At 41.6% G+C, this 25,913-nt stretch overlaps 1 protein-coding gene across 11 annotated transcripts in view; it reads right to left on the bottom strand.

Annotated features, from left to right (window-relative positions):
- SLC39A10 (solute carrier family 39 member 10) overlaps positions 1-25,913 on the bottom strand; it is a 232,798-nt gene that overhangs the window by 17,582 nt on the left and 189,303 nt on the right. For 4 of the 11 annotated variants that reach the window (XM_058027589.1, XM_058027591.1, XM_058027590.1 and 1 more), the window contains one exon: positions 291-1,364. In XM_058027589.1, the coding sequence (XP_057883572.1) occupies positions 291-1,355 (1,065 nt within the window). In that variant the 5' untranslated portion in view covers positions 1,356-1,364. Of the gene's footprint in view, positions 1-290; positions 1,365-11,589; positions 11,678-13,159; positions 13,314-14,136; positions 14,209-14,517; positions 14,620-25,913 lie in introns of those variants that run through there. The other 7 variants (XM_058027586.1, XM_058027593.1, XM_058027587.1 and 4 more) reach the window with 7 other exon arrangements.

Genomic DNA, 25,913 nt, shown 5'->3' with positions numbered 1-25,913 from the left:
CTCAGGACAAAGATATCAGAAGGGTGCTGAAAAGATGCAGGTATTTTAGGAAAGAGTGTCTGTGCAGTTTTCAAAAATGTTAGTGATCTCAGATTCAGAACGAAGTCCAAAAAGGTGGGTGTGGTGGTAGTATTCTGGAATATTGGGAGGGGGAAAAGCTTTACAGATCAAATTCATACACTGTATTAGGCTATGGTCCCAAACATCCCCATTTATTTGTGGGTATGCACTTTCAGTTATTATGTGACAGCACCGAAAGCAAACTTACCAGCTCTCCACGTCACACTCACCTCTTCATGCTTGTGCTCATCCTCACCGTGGTCCTTGTGCCCGCGTGCCGCAGGGAGGGCGTGTTTCCTCACGCTGATCTGCTTGTGCGAGGCCTCTCGCTTGCTGGTGTGGCGGTGCCCGGTGGCAGTGCCCGCGCTGCCGTCCTGGTGGCCGTGGCCGGCGGAGCGGTCACCGCCGCGCTCGTGGTGGTGCACGTGCAGGTGAGAGGCGTCGTGGACGTGGTCGTGCTTGTGCACGCGGTTGTGCTCGTACTGATCGCCGCCGTCGTGCTCCGCGGCGTAATCCCACGTGGCGTCTCCCGACGTCTCGCTGATCTTCTTCTGCTTCTTCTTCTGCTTGCGCTGTTTGCGCTCGGGCTGCTCCTGCGTGGTGTTGGTGTCCGTGGCGGGCTCGTGGCTCTGCTCGGCGGGGTCGCCGTGCCCGCCGGCGTCGTGGCGCGAGTGGCGCGTGCCGTTGTGCTCGTGCCGGTGCGCGCGCGGGTGCTGGTGGTGCTGGTGCCGGCGGCTCTGGTTGTGCACGTGCTTGCCCTCCTCCTTCAGCGAGGGCACCGCCGCCTCTCTCTCGGCGTCACATTTGTGGTTTCTCTTTGCAGACGCACCCACCATGGTCTGGTTTTCTGAATCTGAGTGGCTGTGAGCATGGTTATGAGGATGAAAATGCTTTCCTTCCTGTACTTCCAAAGCATACAAGTGAGAAACATGATCGTGGCCAATATCATCATGATTTATCATCACTACTTTTACCTCTCCCAAACCAAGGCTTATTAACAGTTTTTCCAGGCCAAAAAAAGATAATCTTCCATTTTCACCATAGCGATCAAAAATCTTTTCAATGTAGTATTTTTGTTCATTTTCTGCTTCCAACGTTGAAAATTTACTGGGCATAGATTCTGTTCCTCCATTCTGGAAGTATGATTCATTTGAGATCTGATAGTCATTATGGTCGTGCACACGATCCTTTTTGGGACCGTTGTTGTGTCCATCTCCATGGCAATGATTGCACTGATGAAAAATAAATGTCAGCAAACAAATGATGCAAAATTTTGTGTGCATGTGTACCTTCATCTCTGTTTCCTACAAGAAACACAAAGGGATGCACTTAGCTGCAAAGCAATCTCAATGTCAATTTATATTGACATCAGTTTGGTACTTACGCCAACTGAATCACTCACAAAGCTTTTTAGATATTGGCAAGAAAAGAATGGCAATTGCAGTACTTCTACTGCAGAAATTGTGTTAATGTACTTTTCTTATCCAACATTGAGACAGACTGTGTATTTTAGAGATGTGGTTTTACAAACCATACTGACAGGAGGTGATGATAAGAAAAAGATTAACAACATTTACAGTCAGTCATATCAGAATATTTTTGTGCATATTTTCAGAGGCACCTATACTTGTGATAACCTATAATATTGAAAATCTTGATAAAACACAAGCTACAAAAGAATGAAAATGATTTTAAAATAACAATGCTGTAATCTCCTGTTTACAGGGGTGACAGGCAGGTAATACAGCTGAAAACCCACACACCATTTGCTCTCTTTTTGTGCTGCTGAAGTGCCTCCACTAAACACACACTGCACAATTCCCTGTTTTGCAATCATCCATTATCAATGCACAAATAAGCTGCCATTAACTAAATTTAATGTATTGCTTATATGTTCATATTTTTAGTACTTTTCACTTACATTGGTTTACTGACTTCAAAGATCTAGGTGGACAGCCATTTAAAAGTAGGGTTATATGGAAAACATCTGCTTATGCAACTCAAAAAATACTGTTAATGCTGACAACTGTTGAGCTGAAAGCACTTAGGGCTGAATTTTAGAAATTATATCATTGGGACAATGTGGTTTTCAATTCAGTGTTACATGTAAAAAACTTACAATTCAACACCAGGTTATGAAGGAGACACTGCAAAAGCTTTTCTTGTGTTCAGAATTGGAAACAAGCCACCATGTTACCCTGCAGCAAATGCAGGAATGTGAGGGGACAGGACACAGGCCAGCTGTGCTTTAAGCTCTTACTCCTGCCAGTGGTTTTAGTTCCTGACGTGCACCTTGACTGGAGCTGCCACTGGCCCTCCACTCCCAGACACGAGTGACCCGCTCAGCACACCCTGAGGTGCCACTGACTCTCACACGGGACAGGAGAAATTTGCTTGTCCTACCCAAGCCCCCACAGCTGCTCACTTCAGTGTGCTTTGTGAAACTGGCCAGGAAAGTGCTCTGCAGCAAACTACAAACATTTGAAGTCCATTTTACTTTCTCAAAATATCTGTTGGAAGCTCCTATAGTTTTAACAGGTCAGCAAAGTAAAGGAAGGAGCTGCCTTCTAAGGACTTTATATGGTAAATAAATGTGTCAACACAGAAGAGTGGGAAAAAGTCTTTCTCTTGTTAATCTCTACAAATCCCAAATATGAAAATTCACTTTTTCACTGGAGCTTCAAAAACGTACAAATTTTTTTTAAAAAAGCAAAACTCTTTTGCAATGCTGTCCCATTTAAAAACATAAGCCCAGAAGAATATCTGGGCTTGTTTTTAAATGCAAAATGTAGGCATACCTGCATCAAAATTGATTCTATGGATAAGTCAGTGGCTACTCACTGTACATTAGTGGCTTATTTTTATAAACAACTGGTCAATTATCAGTCTGGAATAACCACAGTTTATCTCCAGTCCCCTACATTCCAGTTACTGATTTCAAGGCTGTGATAAACTTTTTCAAGTAGTTCAGTATGGTAAGTTCACCCCCAAAATTTACTGAAATATTATTTTCATATATTAATATATATATATATATAAAGTAATACTACTTTTGTACGTAAGAAACCTTTTCTCCCCCTTTGCCACAATCTGGTAATACAATCAGAACAAGCAAAGTTAAATTATTCTCATTTAAACAAGCATGATCCAGACTAAAATATCTCTACCAGGAAATTCATGACTAAAGCATGCTCATAATCCTTTTCACAACCTCATGATCTTTTCCATGTGACTGTCTCATACAATACTACTAATACATTACTTGGAAACTTTAGTCATGCATCCCTAATTGTGGTGTTTAGCTTTCAATGGTACCTTTTCTCCATGCCCTAGTGGTTAAAATAGTTTGTAACCTATGACTGTCTCATTGCTGAAGAGCTGAGCAGTCTCGGAGCAGTTTCAAAATCAATTACTTGTCTGTTTTCAGTTAAATCAGTAATAACCCAAGCACAGTATTTTTGATCTTCTACTGTATAATATTCTGCATCTTCCACTGCATATCTTGCTATGGAACAGATACTTAAAAAACAAGTGTTCCCATAATAAAAAGTTTCCAAAAGAACAACCAGAAAGAATTAATTCTTTCTTTTTAAACAAGCTTCATTATTCTCTAGGCAACTGTAAATACCTGTCATGTTTAACCTGTCAGGCAGCACTCATGTGTATAATACTGGAAAGCTGAAGTCCAAGTTCTGTACACTTCAGTGGCACAAAATTGTGTATAGCTGATCTCATTATAGGAACATTAAGACTCTCAAATCCCCCAAGAGAATATGCAAGGGCAGCCTGAGGACAAGGCTCCAGCAAAGTTGAAAAAGACCCTGCCTATTACTGCTGTCAGCCTTAGCCCGGCTCTGTTCAGTGTTTGATTCCCTGCTGCCTGCCCTGCACAGCTCTGAGGGGCCGAGGAGGGAAAGCAGCTCCGAGCTGTGGGGCAGTGAAATAGGGCACCCCAAAGGGCAGGGCTGAACTGACAGCACCTGCTGCACCTCCCTGAGCAGCAGGCAGAACGAGCAGAGTCCTTCTGACACTGAGGCAGCAGGACAGCCCCCCCAGCCAAGCTGCACTATCAGAAGGTGTTTGTCTGCAGGGGGCAGAGATGAAGGGGGTCCCACCAGAGGGCATTTCAGGAAGGCACACGGGGCTGCCCAGGGCACCCATCCCCTCCCCACACAGCAGTGCAAGGGATCATCCCCAGCAATGGGGAACTGACTGAGCTTCCACACACACAGAGCCTTCAGGTGCAAGCACATGGGCAGGGCCATGGAAAACTCAGCACATCTCCGTGCAAACCACTCTCTGCCTAGCGTGTTTCAGCTGCTTAAGCAAAGGCACCTGTGATCAGAGGTGGGTTTGGTTTCTTTTAAAAATCTTTCTTTCATTTAATGTCCTTTGGATTTCTGAAATTTATCCACAGTTCTTACTATCTATTTCAACTGTTCTTTTTACATAGCACTTTATGCCTTAAAGCCTGGAATATAATTTGTGGGAACATCTTTGTGTATTTATTACCAACTGTTTCACTGAGACTAGAAAACTAGCTCAAGAGTTACACTTTACTTTGAAACAACAAACTTGGATTCAAATAATGCAGTCATACAAAATTCAAACTGAAATGAAAGCCACATCTGTTATTCCAGTACTTGCAGCCCACGCAGTACAGCATTTTTTCTGTGTACAATGCTGACAAGAATATTTTAAGTGCCCAACTTTCTTCCCCCCTAACCCTTCTCATTGTGTACTGCCAACAATTTTAATAACCTGAAATATTTGTAATATAAATGCACTGATTTCTTCCCTTCCCACGCTCCTTCCCAAGTAATTTCAGTTTCACTCCCTTGTTGTTCAACTTTCTTATCCTTGTGTTCTCTGAAGAACGTTCTGCTCATCTACGAAAAACATCTTTGACTCTTCTGAGTTACTCAGCTTGAATGCCACAGAGTAAAGTGCCTGAGCAAGATTTCATGGAGCACCCTAAGCCAAGGGGTGCTAAAAATAAGGACAAGGCAATATTCTTACCAAACTAAGGCATTCTCACTGTGAGGCAGGGCAAGTTCAGCACTTGTGTAATTCATTTCTATTAGGAACTTCTCAGAGTAACTCTATGAGAAATGCCAATTTCTTAAAAAGAGAAATATTTATTGACTACACGAAGACAGTTTTTCTTACAAGCCCTAGAAATTTAACAGCGTTTCTATACTGCAGGTACTCACTCCAATGTATGTGCAGGAGTGATGTATGCAGCTTCCCCCCATCCTGAACAGTGCACTACTTCATAAAAATATTCAGTTAAAAAAAAAGACTGGAATCTGAAAATCCAAATGAACCTAATTCTACATTTTTAAAATTTCACATTTTTAACAAATAATAGAATACAAAATCCTATTAATCTAGCACACATTTTTAAGGTCAGTTTAAAAAAAATAATGTGAAATTAATATATTGTTGTTACTGAAAGACATTTTAAGAAAGCCATAAACACATTTTAACTAAATAATAACAATCTGGTTTTGTTTTATCAGTGTTAAGCCAACAGCAGCTTCTGATAATGGAAACAGGAAAACATGCTACAGATCAGTAAAGTTAAAATTAACCATTTCTGACTTCAGTTCTCACCCATCTCCTGTACTTTCTTCCTTCTTCAATTTCAGTGAAACAGGTTTGTGGATTTCAGTGAACCTCATTCATTTGAAAACCTATAGCCCAGTAGGAGGGGCACTTTGTAAGAACAGAGCATTAACTAACTGATCCAAGCCCTGTTTGCCAAGTTAATACCAGATAAGACTTACAGAGTACTGAAAGCATTTATGCATAACTGAACACACCATGAATACTTCCTAAAAATCTGAACTGTGAAGTATTTGAAAAGCCAAGTCCCAAGCATAATAAAATGATCTTGAACTAATACAGTAGCAATCTACCAGCTCAGTTATCCAGAAAGGAGCATTTATTCTGAACATAAGAAAACTGGAGAGCCTTCTTCAAAGGGTCAGTTATTTGTAAGAAATTGCTGAGTATGGGATCCTTTTCAGAGCTCAAGGTAATATAAAAACGTCAGAATACTTGGAAGTTCTGTAAGTACTAGTTCTGCTCACCAAGAATTAATTTGCAGTCTTTCATATATAAATTGGATGTAGTCCATGAAACACCTATTAATGCACAGAATTTATAACAGAGCCAATTTGCTTTTGTGCCAATATTCTGTATTAAATATACTGTTCCATTAGATCCTATTAAGATACCAACCAGCACTTGTAAGATTGAAATACTTGAAAAGATAAACCAGTTACAGCTGCATTTTAATACTTCATTTTTCTTCTGAAAGTAAGCAAATTGTTTTGGTTACAACCAAAGCTAAAGTTCAACAAATATTTTAAGATGGTGTTGCACTTAAAGCAGCAGTGCTGCCCGCCCCCACTGCTTCACTCTCTTGTTCCCATGCCCACAAAACCATTTTTGGGCACCAGCACATTTGTTTGCTGATCTGTTCACTGTGCAGCTGTACAACTAGATTCTGCTGAAAAAAAGCCTAGAAAAAGAAAAAAAAAAGATTATTTTCATGACAGATTACTTTTCCTATCTGGCTCACTGTACAGCTGCACAAACACCACAGTCCACACGCAAAAAAGAGCCACCCAGCTTCAGGTGGGAGCACCAGTTACTGATCTGGTTGATCTGCAGTCTAACAGAACATTCTGATAGAGCACAAATAAAACAACTGGCCACCTCAAAATGCACTCAAATAACATTGTAATTATTCTCTGTTGAAAGCCAGTTGAAAATAATTTCTCCAACTTTCCCTTCAAAACAGACTATAATAATATTTCTAATAAAGTGTTAAAACCAGTTGCAGTACTTTTATTCTTATAACTTACACCACTATCCTTGCACCACGTTGTAGTACTTGTGGTATGTTAGAAGGCATAAAATGCATCTTTGATAAGTGTTTATTACCTACATCTTTATAAACCTCTCTTCATCACTGCTACAATCAGAAAAGGAATTATGCATGCCTACTGCTACACCAATGACTTATCTCACTTGAAAAAAACCAGAAAAATAAATTTAGAAAAGCTGTCAATTATGAAGTCCACTCAAACACGAGACTAAACCAAACTTTTACATGTGCAATGCCAAGTTAGTGCCTGTGAAGGCCATTCCCAGAATGAAGAGGTTTCAAATTATATACTATTAAATCAAATCTGTATTTTTAAATCTGTATTTTTAAATAATGAACCAACATCACAGACTTTTCTAAGGTGCTCTACCAACAAGCCACTCAAATTCTTCTTAGCAAAGTTACTCAGTCAAGAGAACAAACCAGGAGGACTGCTACTCTTAGACAGCAGGCAGCTACTGGAACCAGCGACCTCCTGAGTTAGTGAACTCCCAAGTATGTCTGTTCAGTAATTGTGGGAGACAAAGGAGTTTGTGAAGGTGTCCTGGCAGATTCAGAAGTAACACTTATCCAGTCTGACACAGGAATAAAATAGCAGTGTGTATTTCAGCAGGCAAATCCACCAACAAAATACCCAGCTGAACCAGTTACTGTCATTTTCATCACATTCCAGGTGAGACCTCAACAGAATTCATGCCATTTCCCTGCCATCATTTATTTTAACCAGGATTATTCTGGAAGATCTACCTGGCTACTCATTACAGGTTTGGGTAGTGATGGAGGCAACCATTCAAACTGATACAATTACTGACTGGCTTTAAAAATCACTCACCACGAACAATAAACCTTTCTCAGCAAGGTATTAGCTCAGAAGGGACACAAGTTTAAGGTGAATTAATGAAGACAGTATTCAATACCCAATATTACTCTTAGTGCAAGATTAGAGACAGGAGAGAGGCAAGGAAGCACAGCATTACTGGTAATATGTGAGGCAGATTAAGGGTCTGGAAAGGAAGGAAGTAAAACTGAAGCAAATTGTAACTGCGTGTCCAGAACAAAAACCTGCAGAGAACGTGAGGCATCATTTTGGTATTTCACTCCTATTCAATCACTGCTTGATTGAATACAAGGAACTCCTGTATCACACTTTTCATAAGATATGGGCAAAACTCAGCAAAAAATGTGGGGTTTTCCCATTGCAGAGATACATTCATTTTCTATGTAGAACAATGTACTCCTCTAGGTGTTTCACTATGAGAATATTTTGTTTATAAAATATAATTAATCCTTTGTCTTTGCTGATTTACTGTTAACAATTAAGCTACAGTAATGGAGAAAATTCCAGTAAATTCGTTTATTTATAGGATCTCTCGGGATTTTCCACAGATAAGTGGCAATTTGCCTTTCTCAACTTTATTTCTGTTTTAAGAACTCAACAACAGTACAGTACAAGGCAAAGTATCATCTTCAAAGACTGGGAAATTATTTTACATCACTCAGTGTAACTGTTTACTGCAATTAATTTGAATCACAGAGCTTGACAGAAGGGAAACAACAATCATTTGCTATACTTGCTGCATTGGTATTAAAGCATCTCATCTTCATCTGTTCTTTTAGGAGGCAGCATTAACTCCTCACATTCCTCTCCCTACTACTCAACATACATAGTTAGCAAAAGGCAGTGTAAGAATTTTTGCCTAAAGCCACCAAAAATGAACTTCTGTGACTCTCTTTCATACTCTGCAAGACACAGATGCATAAATTTAGACTACACACTTTACAGAACTCAATCTCTTATCTGGAGTACAAAACAGCAACTCAGTGAAAAAATAACTAGTTATGGGCATAATACAATGAAAAGCAAAATTTTATATATACATCCTGCTGCAGCTACTGAGTATTTATTTACTGAATGTATGGTCTGGGAGCAAGTGGACCCTGTTAATATAATGCAATGCCTCTGCTGGACAATTGCCTCAAAGCACAGTTCAGAACAGCAAGGTGGAACTCTATCCTGTTTATGTGTTGTAACAGACATCAAATAAATAGGAATATTTTATATTTAGCATAAAAACCTAGTATTGCAAGGCAACCACGTTATTTGGACTGTAGCCAAGTAGCATTTCTTAAGTTTTAATGTATGTTAATACAATTTGAAACTATTCTTTTTGGCTGAGATACTGTGTCCTAGAGACAGATGTTCAGGTCAGCACAAAAAAAGCTTCTATATTCTGCAAACAGCCCCAGACAATATATATGGCCCATATGATACTGTTTGCATTTCATGGGTCAAAGTGCTTATCAGGCTAATGGAGCCCTGGTGGGAAGAGGCCTTCCTTGACAGGAATGGTTAGAGGAATTGCACAGAGCCTGGGAAGTAATGCAACCATGATGTGAAACACAGAGTGCAGTCTGCCACTGGCAGTGAAGCAGCTTTTCTGGGCTGCTCTGTACAAGATGTGAATGAAGCAGGACTGAGAAGCAGCCCTGGCTCACTGCTCCCCCTTGCAGGAACACTCACCTGGGACATTACTAGGGATTGAACTCAGCTGCCAGCTGTACAAATGACATATGGCTATCATGAGCAATACTAGATGGAATTCTGAGCCACTCAATTTTATTTAAAATGCAAATCAATGTTAACAAAGATATTGCTCAAAAAAAATCCATAAGAAGAATCATGTTGAACAATGTCTACTGAGACTACCTTGAGTATTACATACACTTTTCCTTTGTTTTTCTTTGCTGCTCCAATCTCAATGTGGTTGCATGCTATTACCAGCAATTAGCTTGGTTAAAGGGTAACTATTTATAGATATCAAAGCACCAGGTGTAAATATTTTATCATTTACAGTTATCTTTGAGAATTCAAGGTATTACTTTTGTCCATTAATAATCATCACCCTAAGGAGCTATTTATGAATGTAGTATAAGTCAGATAATCTAGAGACCTGCATCTTTATGTATAAATTGTGTGACAACCCCTGCCTGGAATTCATGATGAATTACAGTGGTCTTTACTAAGAGCTGCAATTGGTAACTATTTCTAAATCATTTAAAACCTACATGCAGAAACATTGCACAAAGTCTCCGTTTATTGTATTTACAATTCTTTGCAAATTCTGCATGAAACTTTTTTCACCCATTCTTAATCTGAAGAGCATTTTATCTCACATATGCATTTTATCTAACCAACCACAATGTAGATTGATGACTTCCAGACATGATAAGTTAGACAGTAGCTTCCAGTATTACAAAGACTTTCTCCCAAAGCAAGATTGGTTCACCTACCTTGGTGACTTTAGAAGTGTGTCTTTATCACTTAAGATATTATTCAGACTTATTCACACTTATTCAGAACTGTGCTTATCATTTAAGCACCAAATTGAATGCTTATACAATTTCCTGTGCCTCTTAACAGTCTGGAAACTCTGAGTTTTAAGTCCTCTGTTAATATTCCACATTTTGTACAGATGTGCTACTTTGTTTAATACTGACTTGTGACTGTCAACACAGAACAAAAAGAGGGGCAGGTTTCTCTCACAGACTTCATGAGGCTACAGAGAAGGTGACAGTCAGATGAGAATGAAGCTCCTGGTCACTGAGAGAGAAAGGCCAGCAGCTGAGTCATTCCTGCTCTGCAGCAATGGAAAAAGCAGCCAGGAAATGGAAAGAGAGATGAGGCAGCTCCATGTGAGAGGAGAACATTTCCAGTCTAATGAATCATGTCCCCCAGCATGGGTACAACACCCTACATGTAATTCCAACATCCCCTTCTTCTCAGAAGCTTTTCACACTGACATCAGCAAACCATCATCTTCCAAGTCTTTCATGCTGCTTTCCAGCTTTCTGGGTATTAAAACCTGTACAGACTTTGCACTATCACAGAGGTAACAAAAGTGACTTCAAACAATTATTCTTTAGCTTCCTTACTCCTCAGATTTTTATTACATCCAAAAAGCCTCGAGCAATGGCACTGACTCAATAGCACTAAAAGAGTGTGAACAGGGGGACTGACACAGCACACACCTTTCTCTCCTTTAGGAGGTTATACCATGGCAGGACATAGTTTCCAGCATTTCAATCAGTTTTTGAAATTTTGAAACAAAAAGGTTTTATTAGCTTTGCCTAAGTGGTACACATTTCCTTACCAGACCTTATTAGGTGTATTTCAAGTAATATCTCAGCTGTAATTAAAGAATGATGTAAGAGCAGTCTTAATTCCTTCTGCATTAAGTGTTACTTCAGGCCTTTATCAGCAAGATAAAATGACTAGTTTCATTTAAGATAACTTCAGTAGCCCACCCTCAAAGATAATACTTTTCAGATGATAAAATTGTTTTAAATAATTGCTCTCTAAATTAAGTTGGACTCCCACAGTAAACCAGGAAGTTATACAGATTTTCTTCACATTAGAATAGAAATTGCTTCCCGAAAGGCATAAATTCTCCTAAGGAACTCACCCTGCCCCTAAAGCTCAATCCTGTGAAAAAATACCTGCCCAAGGAACAGAAGTGCCATTAAACTTTCCTTCTCTGAAACTTCTACTGACATTTTTAAATGTGCTACAAAAAGTGAAGATAATTTGACAATTCTGAAAACATCCTAAAAAATAATACACTGTGACATACCAAGGGTTCTGACATCGTTGATCACCAAACTCAGAAGAAAATGGAATGAGGTTTCCTGGTATCATTTTCACTGCTGGCACATGCAGTTATGTCTGTCCATCAGTCTGTACTGATGCCACCATCCTTTCACCAAGTTTCACTCCAGTAAATGACCAAATTGTAACTTACAGAAAAACTTTAACGGACTTTGGCTTTTAAGTAGCTTTTGTAATTTTAATCAACAATTCCAGCTGATGAAAACACATAAATGTTCTCAAATTGATTTACTTCATCACTGATTTATCAAGTGCCTATCACACATTCAAAACAAACTTCCACTTCTGTAAACAAGAGACAGGAATAAGTCTTTACAATAGGCACAGTCATGATCAAACGACATTGAAACTGCAAAGGCAAACAAGTCCGAACACACTTCCTTTAGGACTATATACAAGCTTGAAGTCCGTGTGATCTGGGCACTACTTAAAAAGCCTCTTCAGACTTGAATCAGCCACTGCTTTGCAGAAAATGTATTAAGAATAGAAAGAGTAAATTAAAGCTGTTTGACTGACTTAGTGAAAGACCAGGAAGAAAACCTATGCCATGTTGGATACATTAATTTTGCCATACATATATATATATTTATCTCAGTGTCAAAGCAATGATGGTCAGCATGTGCTTTTTCATATCAAGTAAACTTTCTAGAACATGTCTGAATTACCCTGATGATCCAATTTAATGAAATTATTTTCTTGTAATGGGAAAAACATCCATTAATACAAAGCCTGTGAGCATATTTGAATAACTTTAAACCACAGCTCTGCTGTAATTGTACATTTCACGATTGACTGGATATATGCTACAAACTTAATACTCGGGTTTTATGTAAGCCAACCTGGAAGACCTACAAAGTAAAAAGACCTACACAGATATTAATTGAAACAAAGCTCATATTTTTGGAGGGTTTTTTTTTTTTAATGTAGCCAGAATCTCCAGTCATATTGCCTATTCCAGAGAGGTCACAGTGTATAATAACCCCTCTGCACCCACCCATGGACACTAATATAATGCAATATGGAACTGCCACCATTAATCTCATCAAACACACACAATTAATTCACAGTCTGTCCATCTATGTGGACCCTACTCTCCTTTAGAGATAGGTTGCATGGCTGCATACTTTTTTACTCTGAGTTAAAAGCAGTCTAAAATAAAAATGCTGCAGGACACCACCACTAATTTTACTTTAACCATTAGCACAAGAATTAAGCTGCTAAAGTAAATTTAGCTGGTCAATGTTCTTGGGGACCTCGGTGTTTTTTCCAGTTCTTGTCTTACATTACCATGCCACACTATTAACCTACAGAGTAACCATCAGTCCTTCACTCTGGAGTTACATAGCATGCCTCAGTCCCAATTCCTATTTCCCTGCACATGTGAAGCAAAGGACATTATTCAGCAGAGGAAACTCTGCATTCTCTGTTAAAGTCCAATTAAAAAAACCTCATATAATACCTTTTTAATATAGAAAGTTTTCTATTTTTATGTCACTGTGTCAGTTACTACTACCCAAAGGGATACAAGAACATACCCACTGGAACATGCCAGGATTACTTTTGTTAACTAGATGGCAACTGCTTCCGCTGGTCTGAAAACTAACCAGGTCTTCCAGTGTGCATTTCTCAGCTCTGTATCAGGCTCGAGGTTATCACAGGCTCCCTTGGTGTTATGGTACAAGATCCTACCTTAATAAAAAAAAAACACATTATGATTGCTACTTACACACATACAGCATTAGGAGTGCTAGAAACCAGAAGTATTTCTACTCGGGCAACTCTTGTTCAGAAAGTCTTATCAACTAGCAGGCATGAACACTTCTACAAAGAGGCCCAAAAACGACAAAGATAGCTAGAGATTTTAAAGAGCAATTTTATTCCGCAGTTTCAACGTTAAGTGCGTGTTTCCAAAGGACGCAGCATAAGCAGCAGAGATGGTTCAGAACAGGAAATCAATGTTTTTTTGCTCATAATTTCTGTGTCTGTAGAGCACAGCGACAAAGCCTCCTGACCCTTCGGCCCTTACCCTTATTTAAGGTTACGTGCAGGTTACAGCCCGAGTGATTTTTCCGCAGCGGTTAGCGCTAAATCCCAACCGTAAGCCCTGCAAGATTTAATGGCCTGGCTTGTTCATCGCCCGCCGTCCCAGGCTGTCCCCAAACACCGCCAAGTCCTGGGGGCCCCGCACGGCGCTGCCGCCCCGCACACCCGCAGCGCCCACGCCGGGCGGCCAGGGCCGGCTCCGGCTCCTTCCCCCGCACCCGCGGCCTCCACGTGGCCGCACCGAGAGCGAGCTCGGCAGGGCCGGGCGCGCCCAAAGCCGCACTCCCGGCAGGACGGCTGCCGGAGGGAAGCGGAGAGCGGGCACCGGGCGGCTCGAACCCGCCGGGACACGGGGCCCGCCGCAGCCCCCGACCCCCGCCGCCCCCTTTCTCTGTCGGCCCGAGCAGCCGCAGCGCCGCGGCCGCGTCCCGGGCCCCCCGTTCGGGGCGCGGGGGCGGGGAGCATTTACCTGCCGCATGGTCGCCTCACGAGCGGAGGAAGAAAGGGGGTGGGGGGATGCGCCAGGGCCGCGGCGGCGCCTCGCGCTCCGCCGCCTCGGGGGGAGCCCGGGCGCGGCCCCCCCGCCCGCCGCCCCCCGGCCCCCCGCGCGCACCCCGCGGCCTCGCGCCCCGCCGCCACGTGATGAGGCGGCCGCGCCGCCGCGCGCCCCTCTCGCCGCTCCGCATCGCGGGCGAGCCGCTGTCCGCTACCGCCGCTCGGTCCCCGCCAAGGCTCCTCGCCCGCACCGCCGCCCCCCCGCCCCGGCGCGGCCCGGGCCGGCCGCCACCCGCTCCGCGGCGCCGGGCGGCTGTGGGGGAGGGCATGTAAACAAATGGGGTTTTATAGCTACCTCACTCGAGTGCCGTGTGCATCTCCCTCTCCGCTCGGTACCAAACCGCCGCGGCGCCTCCTCCTCCTCCTCCTGCCGCTCCGCCGGCGCTATTCACAGAGCCGGCTACGCCGCGCTCGCCCTGCACACGCGGCCCCGCAGCCCGCGCTGCCCAATGCGCAGCCATTTCCTCCAGCGCTACGAAAGTGGCGTAGCGGCCCTGCCCGCCCGCCCCTCGCTGCGGCGGCTCCGCGCACGGCCCGGCCATGGCCGCCGGGCCCGGGAGCGCCGGAGGGAGCGCCGCGGGCCCGGGACAGCGCAGCCCTGTCCCGGCCGAGGGAGCCCGGCCCGGGCTGCTCGAGGGGAGCCGGGCCTGCGGGGCCGGGGCCGAGCTGCTGCCTCTGCAGCCGCCTGGGGAGACGGTCCGTCAGCAACAACGGGGTATTCGTACCTTCCTATCGGGGTACCTTCCTACGGGGGTACCTTTCGGGGCCGAGGTGGGCACTAACCCTCGTTTATTTCACTCCACAAACTCCGGTCAGGCTCGCTCAGGCCACTAAAGCCTGTGCAGGCAGTGAAGGTCTCCCCATGGCGAGGTGGAGCCCCTCGTCACGACACGCACCATTCCTAGGCAGTAACTATAGAGCTAAATAAAACCCCTAAACCAAACCTTAGGTAAACCAAAGCCTTCACTAGCTCAACGCCGAGGATCAGGGGACATTTTGGTTTGTAACGTAAGACCTGCAATATAGTAGAGTCTTTCACAACAAATCATAGTTTGAAATAGACCAGCATGTTTTGTAATGGTTATTTATAGAAAGCATGTTCAAAGGCTGAAGCACAGTTATAGGAACGTTTCAGATAAGTTTTAGGCTGTTTCATTTTTCTCTTGGAGAAGTTTGCATACAATTTTCACGACATTTTCCTCCAAAAAATAGATAGTGTTCCCATTGCAGGCTTCAATCTGGAAGAAGCCTGCAATGTATCTAGAATGTATCTAGAAACAAGCCGACCTTCCCTCTATTTTCTATATTTTCAAGGATGCACACATTTTGCTTTTAGATTCTTATATTAGTGAATGGAACTAACTTAATTATTTCTGAAAATGTTCCTTTGTTAGACCAGATGATTCACACCAACACTACCTTAAGTCTGACCTGGCAGAGCCAGAGTCCTGTCTTATCCTATCCTAGTAATGTCTGAAGTCCGGGGCATACCCCATGGATACCTCCTCCAAAAGCCTCCCGAAGTTACATGATTTTTCCTTGTAAAGGATTACTCCTATTTGTTTAGCAACTAAAAGAAAGCTGTTACCTGTAAGAGTCTAAAAACCACGTAAGCATTAAACTGAAGTCATGGTGCAAGAGAAAACCAGAGTAAACTTCTCTAGATATGACAAATGTCCATTATAATGCAGCTACTGTAGCAAACAAAGACGTGTGGACCTCTCAAATGACCTAAGCACATCAGCTGTGTGCATTACGCTACACCCATTTTTTGCTATGTGATGCTGAATCTTTTCTGATTAGTCTCTACCCATGAAGTTTGTGTCTCAGTGACAGAATTTATAATTTCATATCTCCTCCAACATCTTTCTCTCTGTTTAGTATTTACTTTTGGGGGAAAAAAAACCCCCATAATTCCTCCCTCATTTTTTGCTCTATGTCTTACCAAATCCATCACTAGACTATAAACCATACCACTCCAAAGTCAGTGGCTCACATCAAGTTTTAGGAACTGATATAAAGTGATTACGAGGTAGTATACCAAAGCATTGGACCAGATCATTTTGTATGTTGATTTGAATGATTTTTACCTTGAAGCAGGTCCCTTATCTCTCAGAATTTTAGCACAGCAATTAAAATACAGATCTGATTATGACAATAATTATTAGACATTTATCACAATGCCACTATTCATCAATAGTCATGGCTGATTTGTATTGCTGTTTGCTCTAGAAATAGATCCACTGAGTGGAAAAAGAAATTTTAAAATTAAGTTTTCTTTTTCCATCAGAGTTTATTCAGGGAATTGTACTCAGTAATAAATAGAGCATATGGGGTTTGTTAGCTTTTCTGAGTAAAATTCAAGTAATGCAAGATCTCCTTAAAAATAAATCAAGAACTCTAATAAAATGAAATAGTGATTCTACACAGCGACTTTCCAGAAACTCACCCAGCCCAGGTGTACCAATAAATAGATCTCTGTTAGTGGGTTCTCCTCCCCTCCAGCTGTTCCCCACTCTAACATGTATCTGTTCATTTTAAATCCAGAAGGGGCCATTAGCAGGCCTGCCAGCACTCTGCTAACATTTCCTGCTAACAAATGAGTCTCATTTGTAGTTTGAGTTAGGTTAGAACCTTCCTAGTCAGTCTGCTTGTGGCTTTCTCCTGATACATTGAAAAGCCTGCTTGTATCTAGAATATTTTTCCTATAGTTGTACATTGTATCTTGCATTTAGGCTTCTTAGCAGTTTTCACCTTACATTTTAGAGCAAGAACTGCACTAAGGTATTTGAGGAAAACAGAGTAGGACTTTCTATAAAATAGGTTCAGAAACCCACACCAAAACTTATTAGATCAGGCATTTACCATGAAAAAAGGCTGAGGAGTGTGTTTCCCTGTGAAGCCTGTGGAACAACTTTCTGTGCTGCAGGGAAGCTGGAACAGCAGAGCAGGGCAGCAGCACTGCAACAGTGCTGAGAGCTTGAGAAAACACCAATGTATGCAACAAACCCAGACTTTTCAAGCTTCAAAAGGAATATGTTACCATACTTTTAGAACAGAACTGGCTTGGGGTTTTTTTCCCTCTCCTCTTACAGGGCACTTCCTTGCTGAGTAGGACTCACTCTCATATTTTGGGCTGAGGAAGGGAATTTTATATATTTATATACAGATCTCACACACTAAGAGATTTCCTGTCCCTCCTTGCAACAACCCAATTGCAGGTGAGGTGTTAGAAGGTTGACATGTGTATGTATACAAAAGAAGTAGTTTGTTTAGACAAATTATTAAAAAGAAACCCAACCAACCCAAAAAACCCAATCAAAACCCAAAGCTACTCCTTAATTCTGCACACAGATTTAGTTCTTGTATAGTGATTGTAAACAGAAGTTTACAATCTGACTGTAAACAGAAGTAAGAGTCTTGTGAGTATTCCTTGGAGAACTGGAACAGTAATACTGAAAAATATTTTAACTGGGAGAAATTAATGTAGAAAGCTGGTAGTTGAAGGTGTACACAAATCTTGTTATGTAAGTGGGAGAAAAATGTCACTACTTGTTGCCACAATGAACTTAATGGCAAATTCAGCTTTTTTTTGGTTGAAGAGCCCAACTAAATTTTCTTACTTTTGAAGTACTGATGTCTCATGAAAAAGCCAAGGTAATGGCTTGAAACATCAACTTCCTCCTTTTATTTTAAATCATCTTGTCCAATTTAATGAGAAATTAAGGCATTTGAATGTTAACATAGCTGGGTTTGTGACACATGTTAAATTTTCTTTCCTGCTCTTTAAAACATTTTTTCTAGTTTCTGTCCCTGCCTTTCATTCATTCTGGGAACCTGAAACAAAGTCAGAAATGCCATTTCTTCTGTGACAAAGACCAACAAGTATTGTTCAGTTTGCTAGAGAAATTCAGTGGCAGAGTTAACCTTGAGGAGAAAATGGCTAACAGGGCACAGGGGTTGTCAATGCAGACTTGCCAAGCAGAAGGATTTTACCCAGTTCCTCAGGAGTGGAAGAGTTTTGCTGCAGGAAGCTTGCTCACAAGTACACTGATTAGAGCTCTGAAGTGAAATACCAGGGAATCATACAGAAATCATAATTTCCTACTCTGTGTCTCAAATATGACCTGCTGACCATTGTCTCTTCTGCTGTGAATTTACTGGTGCATTTTCTGCCAGACCATCTGTGGTTGTTGTGTTTACAGATTTACCTGTACTTTCACTGCCTGGTACTTTGGGCTGTGCTCTTCTCCAGGCACTGAGGCTGGTGCTGAAGCAGCAGAGACTTTGCTTATGGCAAGGACAGAAGGGAAGTGTTTAGGCATCAGGGGGAACTTAAACAAGCAGGTAGTGATTCTGTGATTAAAGCTTGTGCTTGGAAATCGGAAGTGATGTCCTCTGGGGGATTTCACTGCCTCAGGACTGCTTAGTTTGCTTGCAGTGAATTTAAAGCCCAAGTTTATTTTACTCCATGGCCATATATATAAAAATGGGACTTTTAGTAGAAACTATATATGCTTTTTTTTCCACTTTCCTGCCAAACTGGGTGCTCTCTCTGAAGCCTTCGCTTGGCAGGTTCCTTTAATTAGCTCTAATTGGTTTCAACTGTGTTAATTCCAATGGTAAATCAAAGTGGATCTGCCTAGCTTTGCATGAACTAGTAAGTATAATTTGAAAGTTACTTCAGTTGTAAGATGGGGAAGAAAAGGGAAATCCATCTGAGCTTTTTTATTTTGTTTCTAGAAACCATTCTTATCCTCCTTCTCCTACAACATGTAGATACCCCTCTGTTCAGACAGTATCTAAACATATATGAGCATTTGTACAGATTTTGAAGCAAAAGTATCAAAATCAATGATAATTTAATTAATCAATGACACCATCTGCATAATTTTAAATACAATATCAGTGTAAGTACCAACGGGAAGTCAGTTCAAACAGAAATCTAGGAATTTTTTGTTTGTTATTTTTTAACATGCCAAAACAAGATATAGGTTTTAAAGGTCATTGTTTTAGAAGTTTTTGAATTGGTCTCTTTGTGGGGAAGGGCTGGGCTTTTTTGTTTTGTTTTTAAACATGGGCTGACATTTTTAGAAAAAATATAAACCCTTTTTATTGGCTCTAGACTTAAGGTTACATAAACATTAAAGGACATAAGCAGAAGGGTGTGATGCTGCAGCAGCAACCGAAGGCTTTGGTGCACTCAAAGGTTTGTCTGCAATTTGGGAAACAGCCAATATGACCTTTGGCTAATTTTGCAAGGCTAGCAAACACTGGCATACTTATCCACAGGAAAGCTTGCTGGCAAACTTGACTTTGTTAAATGACTCTCCCTTTGTTTAGTTATTATTTGTTTTAAACATAGCTGTCTAGTCCTGCTCTCTAAGGCAGTCAAAAGCCCTTTCATTGGATCTGAGACAGGCAGGATTTGCTGGTTGCAGGTCTGGGATAAAATTTGACTTGGAGGATATTAGAAAGTGTGTCACAGCCTTCTTCCTCAGGTTTATTTATTTTTCTCCCTTCCTGCCTGCCTGCTGAAAACACCTGTTTGCTTGTGGCATCTTGTCTGTAGGCAGTGGTTGTGGGGAGATATCATCTTCATTCCAAAGGAAGTGGTGGGTGGGAAGGGCCAGTCAGCTGCTTCCTGCAGCACGAGTGGGGTGAGATTGCAGAGCACAAAGAATTTCTGGTCATGTTCACACAAGACCTCTGTATCAATAAATATGGATATTATCTGTTGGACCCAGGCAGGGTTCAAAACATTAAACAAAGCTGTGGTAGCTGCCTGGGTGGGGTAGAAATTCCTCTAAAGGCTTTCACTTATAAAAGCAAACGACTGATTCCAAAACTGACTCACCTGACCAAAGAGAAAATATTGGCTTTAATGTAATCTCTTTACAAGCTGAGGAATTTGTTTTACACCCTCTTTTCAAACAGAATGGAAAAAAATTAATGAGACTGGCCCTGACATTATTTGAAGAAATCAATGAGGAGCTTAAAATAAGAAATCAAAGGTCAGCATCTTTTTATTGTCAGTCCCTGTCAAATTTTAACCACTAATTTGGTGAATTGGTATTTTTATATATGACCTAGATTTAGCTGAGTAATGGAAGCACAGCTCTGCTAAAGCTGGATTTTAGTAGGCAGCTGGGGTGAAGTTCCCCATTTCTTTCACCTCTGTCACACATGGGAGTGGAAATGACAAATTTTGAACTCCTGCAATTCTGCCATTATCAGCAGGAAGAATCAGGAAGCCAAGACATCCTTAAGCTGCTGGCTGCCTGTTTGGGGCACCTCTGGGCCAATGCTCCTCTGTGAAATTTGGCAGTGGAAAGGGAAGCCAATATGAATTTGAATGGATGTCATACAGCCTCATCCCATCTTTAGCACAGATCCAAAACCTCAGAGACACCTACAGAGAACAGGTGGGACAAGAACATGCAGTGGCAGGGAAGACAAACAGGTATTGTTTGCAGAAATTAAGCAAATTACTAAATGGGTGTTTTGTTGGCTTTTCTTTAAACAAACTGTACCGGTAACAAAATCTAAAATCAAGAGAAAGGTTCTCAAAATCAAAAATATCGAAGGCTGACCCACAGTTTGGGGAAAGAATTAACTTAAGGTCAGCTGTATTTATCCTTCCATGCCTGGTAATTCAGAACTGGGAACTGAAGGGACCTGCTGGCCTTTAGGGCACTGTTAAAACTACATGACCTTTGATTTGAAATGCTGGTATGCACCTAAACTTTAATGAATTTCCCCCATCATTTACATTTGTGATTTTTACACCTGTATTTCATGATTTCTAGAGAAAATATATAAAGAGGCAGAAGGAAGAGTGTGAATGATGTTAGGGAACACCCCCATTTCCAAACCTTCAAGTACAGCCATTTGACAGTGCTTTTAGGTGTTGCAGCTTTATTTTCCATGTTGCTGCCCTGATCCTTTGCACAGTTGGATGATAATTTTTGGGTTTAATGATGCAAGAAGGAGTGTAAAATTAAGCATAAAGATCTCTGAAGAAGAGAGTAAACTTTAGCTGATACACAAGAAGATGAATCATGGAGACACCTAAATATGGTCTAAATGACAAGAAATGTGAAAACCAGAGATGAGTATCAGTGGAATTACAGGGAGAGACAGACCATGGGGATGTGGGACAGTAGAACTGGGAAGAGAACAGAGAAATGTAAATGTTACATAACTATTTCTGATCTGCATGACTTAGCAACCTCACTTGATACCTCCTTCAGCAAACCAGCAAACTCCTCTGAGAGCAAGTACAGCAGCAGCAGGACAGACTCTCACAGTGGTGAATACTTCCTGTTATTGCTTAGATGGGAACAGAAGTTTTGGAGCATTTTCTCAAGCACGGGACCATGGAGACTGCTCGTGACAGAGGGGATGTGGTCATGTGTCTTTGCTGACCCATCAGGTGATGGATTTGCCATGTGATGCATGCCCTGAGGACACTCAAGGGTGGCAATGCCAATAAGCAAGCAGAGAGAAAATCAAGCATTTCTGCAATGATTAGGCTGGACTAACTTTGCTGAGGTGTTGGACTGACATCCAGTCTATCCATCCATGGATATGTCATGCAAGAAAATGAACTCACAAGTTCAAGGAAAGAAAAATCACTCAGAGACAAAACTCAATGCCAGTTTTGTCAACAGTAAAATTGAAAAGAGAAAAAGAAAGAAAAAGTTACATTTGAAAACAATTGCTTTCACTCACACTGTTAGTGCCTTTCTACTCCTCTCAGATAACCCTGCCTTGTATTTCTTAACCCCTCTCTTCATAAATACAAATGAAAAATCATTTCCATATACACAAAGAGTAAACTCTTAATGATATTCTATAGTAGCTCTAATGAAATTATTGTGCACTTCTCCAAATGAGTACATGCCTTTTCTTGGTTAAGGAGAGCATCCCAAGAATGTTCAAAATAAAATGTTGAACAGCAAATGCAGTTTGTTCTTTATAAAATATTTACATTATTGAATGCATACCAAAATGCACCACAAGCATGCAGTGATGTAATTCAAGGCTAAATATTAATTGAAACAAACCCCAAATACTACTGCCTTTTGGAGAGATAGGGGCAAAATTAAAGGACTTGTGAGTGAACTGATATTTATTTTTTCATTTAACCATGCTGCCATCTCTCACCAACTGTCTGCTCATGGAACTGCTTCCAACAGGTGGCTTTCCTTAAATATGTGAAGAGTATATGTGTATGATTCTAAAGAGTTTTTCTCTCCTGCTCAGGTTTGTTAGTTATTTCTCAGAAGAAAAAAAATTACCCATGAAGTTGCTTCCCCTGTTCATCCATTAAAGTGAGTGTGTGGTGGCTCTCGCTGAAAGCAACCTCAAAGCAGCTTTTGCCTATCAGGCCACTTATGTAGGTACCTACATCCAGTACCTTAAAACAGTTCATAGAATCATAACCTTATTTGGAGCAGCATTTACTTCAGAGAATCACCATTCTCTGTTTTTTGCAGACAGTTTACCATAAACGTAGCTGTGTATAATATAATTTGTAGCTGGGTAAGCATTATAATGTTGTTTACATTTTCAAATTAGTTTTCTGTTAATTGTTAGATGTATGAGAGAAATCCACTGGATTAATTGCAAGTGCAGTCTGAAATTTGAAGGCCTATAATGTGTCAGATTTTCAGTTTACTAAAATTCTGAGAACAAGGCTCCAAAGCACGACAGAATATCCTTTGGCAAATCAATACACATAATGGAAAGAAGGAATTGGTACACAGGAGCTTCAAGGCATTGCTTCTTAAAGATAAACAGAAAGTAAAACTAAAGTCAATACTTACTAATGATTTGCAAGGAAGCTTGAAATGAGAATATTTTAGTTAAGGCAGGTACTTGAAGAGAGACTGCTTGGAGCTCTCCAGCTCACATGAACCTAACTTAGGCTGGCTTATTGCCAGATTCTAGGAAATTCAAAGCCAGCTGACAGAGTTTTACTCAAATTTATCTCAGATGACAGAAAAGCACTGATTTTGGACAGTGTGATTCTGGGATAACATTATTTATATTGTGGGGATGGGTGAAATTCATAGCATAAGAATGACCAGAATTTGTTCCTGTTTTTCAAGGGGTTTTAGTTTTAAGGTAATGTGCTTTTCTTACTGTCAGAGAAGTATACAGACTTTAGCCCCATTGTCTCAGAAGACATTAACAATATCACAGCTATCACTAATTAGATGAAAAATAGACTGGGTATGCAGCTTCTAAAAACAGTGAATCAGAAAATGAACTGCCAGTGCCTGGAAGTCCTGCAGGCATCCCCTTCATGAGAGCAGCATGCACACACTACAGATCAGATCAGGCCACTTACACGATGTTGGGTGCCAGCTCCATCATTCAGGACAGCAGTAGCTGATTCTTGTCATTTCTCTCTTTCTCCTCTTCCTCCTGTACAGGAGGGAGAGACTGCATGGCCTTTAGTCATTTCCCTAAACAGGAAGAGTTGCTGTCTATGCAGTTTCTTTTTTAAACTACTGTATTTTTAAGGAGCTGTTTGAAGAGGGTTTTGTTATTTATTATTGTATTGAAACTGAACCTTGAGCTAGTAAAAACAATATTATGGTAGTGCTCTAGTTATAAAACCAGAGCTGCTGTTTTCACAAGAGGGCACTTCAAATTGCTGCACAAAACCTTTGACTGTTGAGCACTGAGAGGTTTGCAGTGTACAAGCCCCAGTTACTGTGAACAGCCAAGCAGCAATAGATGGTTTTACAGAAGTTATTGCTGGTAATTTAGCTGTAATTTGAAACATAGAAAAAAGTGATGTTTTTAGTGAAGGGTTTGGTGGATCAATATTACTGCAATGCTTTCAATTTTTAATGCCACTTGTGTTGTACAGAAAAACAGCACACAAACTGCATTTGTTTCCAAACTCAGTGATCTCCTGAGGCCGAAGGACAGAGTCCTTTGTTAAGGACTGTCTAAGTCCACTCTTAGTTTTAATATAACCTGATCAGCAGTCGCTGAGAAAGCTGAGTGAGGAGGAAAGAACGGGACTTCAGGAGTTTGGCAGAGACAGATGGAATTGCCCCCCAAACATCTCTGTCTCTTCATTGCACCATAACAGTTGTGTCTTCCTGACATATCCCAGAGCTTTCTGTCTTGGTATGGCTCATGTTCAGCCCTTTGGCTGGAGCCACCTGTGAAGTCACCCAGCCACCTTGGATTATAGGTTATAATGCTCTCTAAAGGCAACACACAACTCTGCTCTCTTGTCCTCAGAAAATCTGCTTTCCTGAAGTGTGACAGATACAGTGAGAATTGCCACAGAAAGCTTTTCAGAGATGATAAAATCACAGAATTATCAAGGTCAGAAGAGGCCTTTGAGATCATCCAGTCCAACCATCCATCTTGTACTACCACTAACCATGAGATGATTCTTTATAAGGTAGTTTGTATTTTCAAGAATCTGCACAAGCAACCAACCTCCTTTTTCCTAACATGACTTCAGTGTATGGTCTCACCTGGGTGGAGCCCCCAAAGGGACATTCTGGCTTCCAGTTGTAGGAAACCAGGCCAGCAGTTCTGTTTCTTCTGAGGCAGTATTTCCATGTCCCTTTCTGTCAGTGTATTCTTCAAAAGAACATAATCTACCTGTCAGTCAGTCTCACCTGAGTGCCTGGCAAGATCCTGGAGCAGATTCTCCTGGGAACCATGCTAAGGCACATGGAAAATAAGGAGGAGAGTGATGACAGCCTGAGGGCATGGCTTCACAAAGGGCAAGTCAACCCCTGCTGGCATGGGGTTAGTTGGTGATGGATTAGAGAAGAGCTACTGACATCATCTGCCTGGAGCTGTGCAAAGCACTTGGCACTGTCCCTCACAGTGACATGCTTGTCCCTGAAGTGGGAAGACATGGATTTGGTGGATGGATACTTGGTGGGTAATGGATTGGTTAGATGGTCATACTCACAGCCAATAGCTCAATGTCCCCGTGGAGACCAGAGATGAGTGATGTTCCTCAGGGGCTGGTGTTGGGATTGGCAGTTTTTAGCATCAGTGGCATAGACAGTGGGGTTGAGTGCACCCTCAGCAAATTTACCAACAGCACTGAGCTGTGTGGTGTTCTTGGCACACTGGAGGGAAGGGATGCCATCCAGAGGGACCCAGACAGGCTGGAGAGTTTGGCCCATGAGAACTTCATGAGGCTCAGCAAGGCCAAGTGCAAGGTTGTTTGAAGGACAGGAAACACAGTACCTAAACTTGTGCTGGTGGTTCCTCTGTGGCAGTGCTTGCCAAGGTGGAATTGTAACTGAATAGTGACAGGCACAGAGGGATGAATGAGAAAAATCTGTTGCTGATAAGGGCTCAAATATGAGACTTCAGGTAACTATTTCTCCTCCCTGCAGGCCCTTGAAGTCTCTCACCACTGACTGCTGTCACACAGTGTCTCTCTCAGCCAGCCAAGCCCTGGTGACGCAGAGGACATGCTATATGTGTGCATTTGGTCCTGAGATACTGGTGAGGAACGATCTGCCCAGAATTAAGTTTTATCCCTCAACTACCATGCAGGGAGACACTTGGAGAACACATTCCTATTTGACATTTGCATAGTGAACCTACACTGGAGCAGACTTTCACAGCACCACTGAAGTTAATGCCTTAAAAAAACCAACTTCTCCTCAATGGACTTTGTTTGCTTTA

Source organism: Melospiza georgiana, chromosome 7, assembly GCF_028018845.1.
Source record: "Melospiza georgiana isolate bMelGeo1 chromosome 7, bMelGeo1.pri, whole genome shotgun sequence".
Lineage (NCBI taxonomy): Eukaryota > Metazoa > Chordata > Aves > Passeriformes > Passerellidae > Melospiza > Melospiza georgiana.
This window is presented reverse-complemented; position numbering and strand designations above follow the sequence as displayed.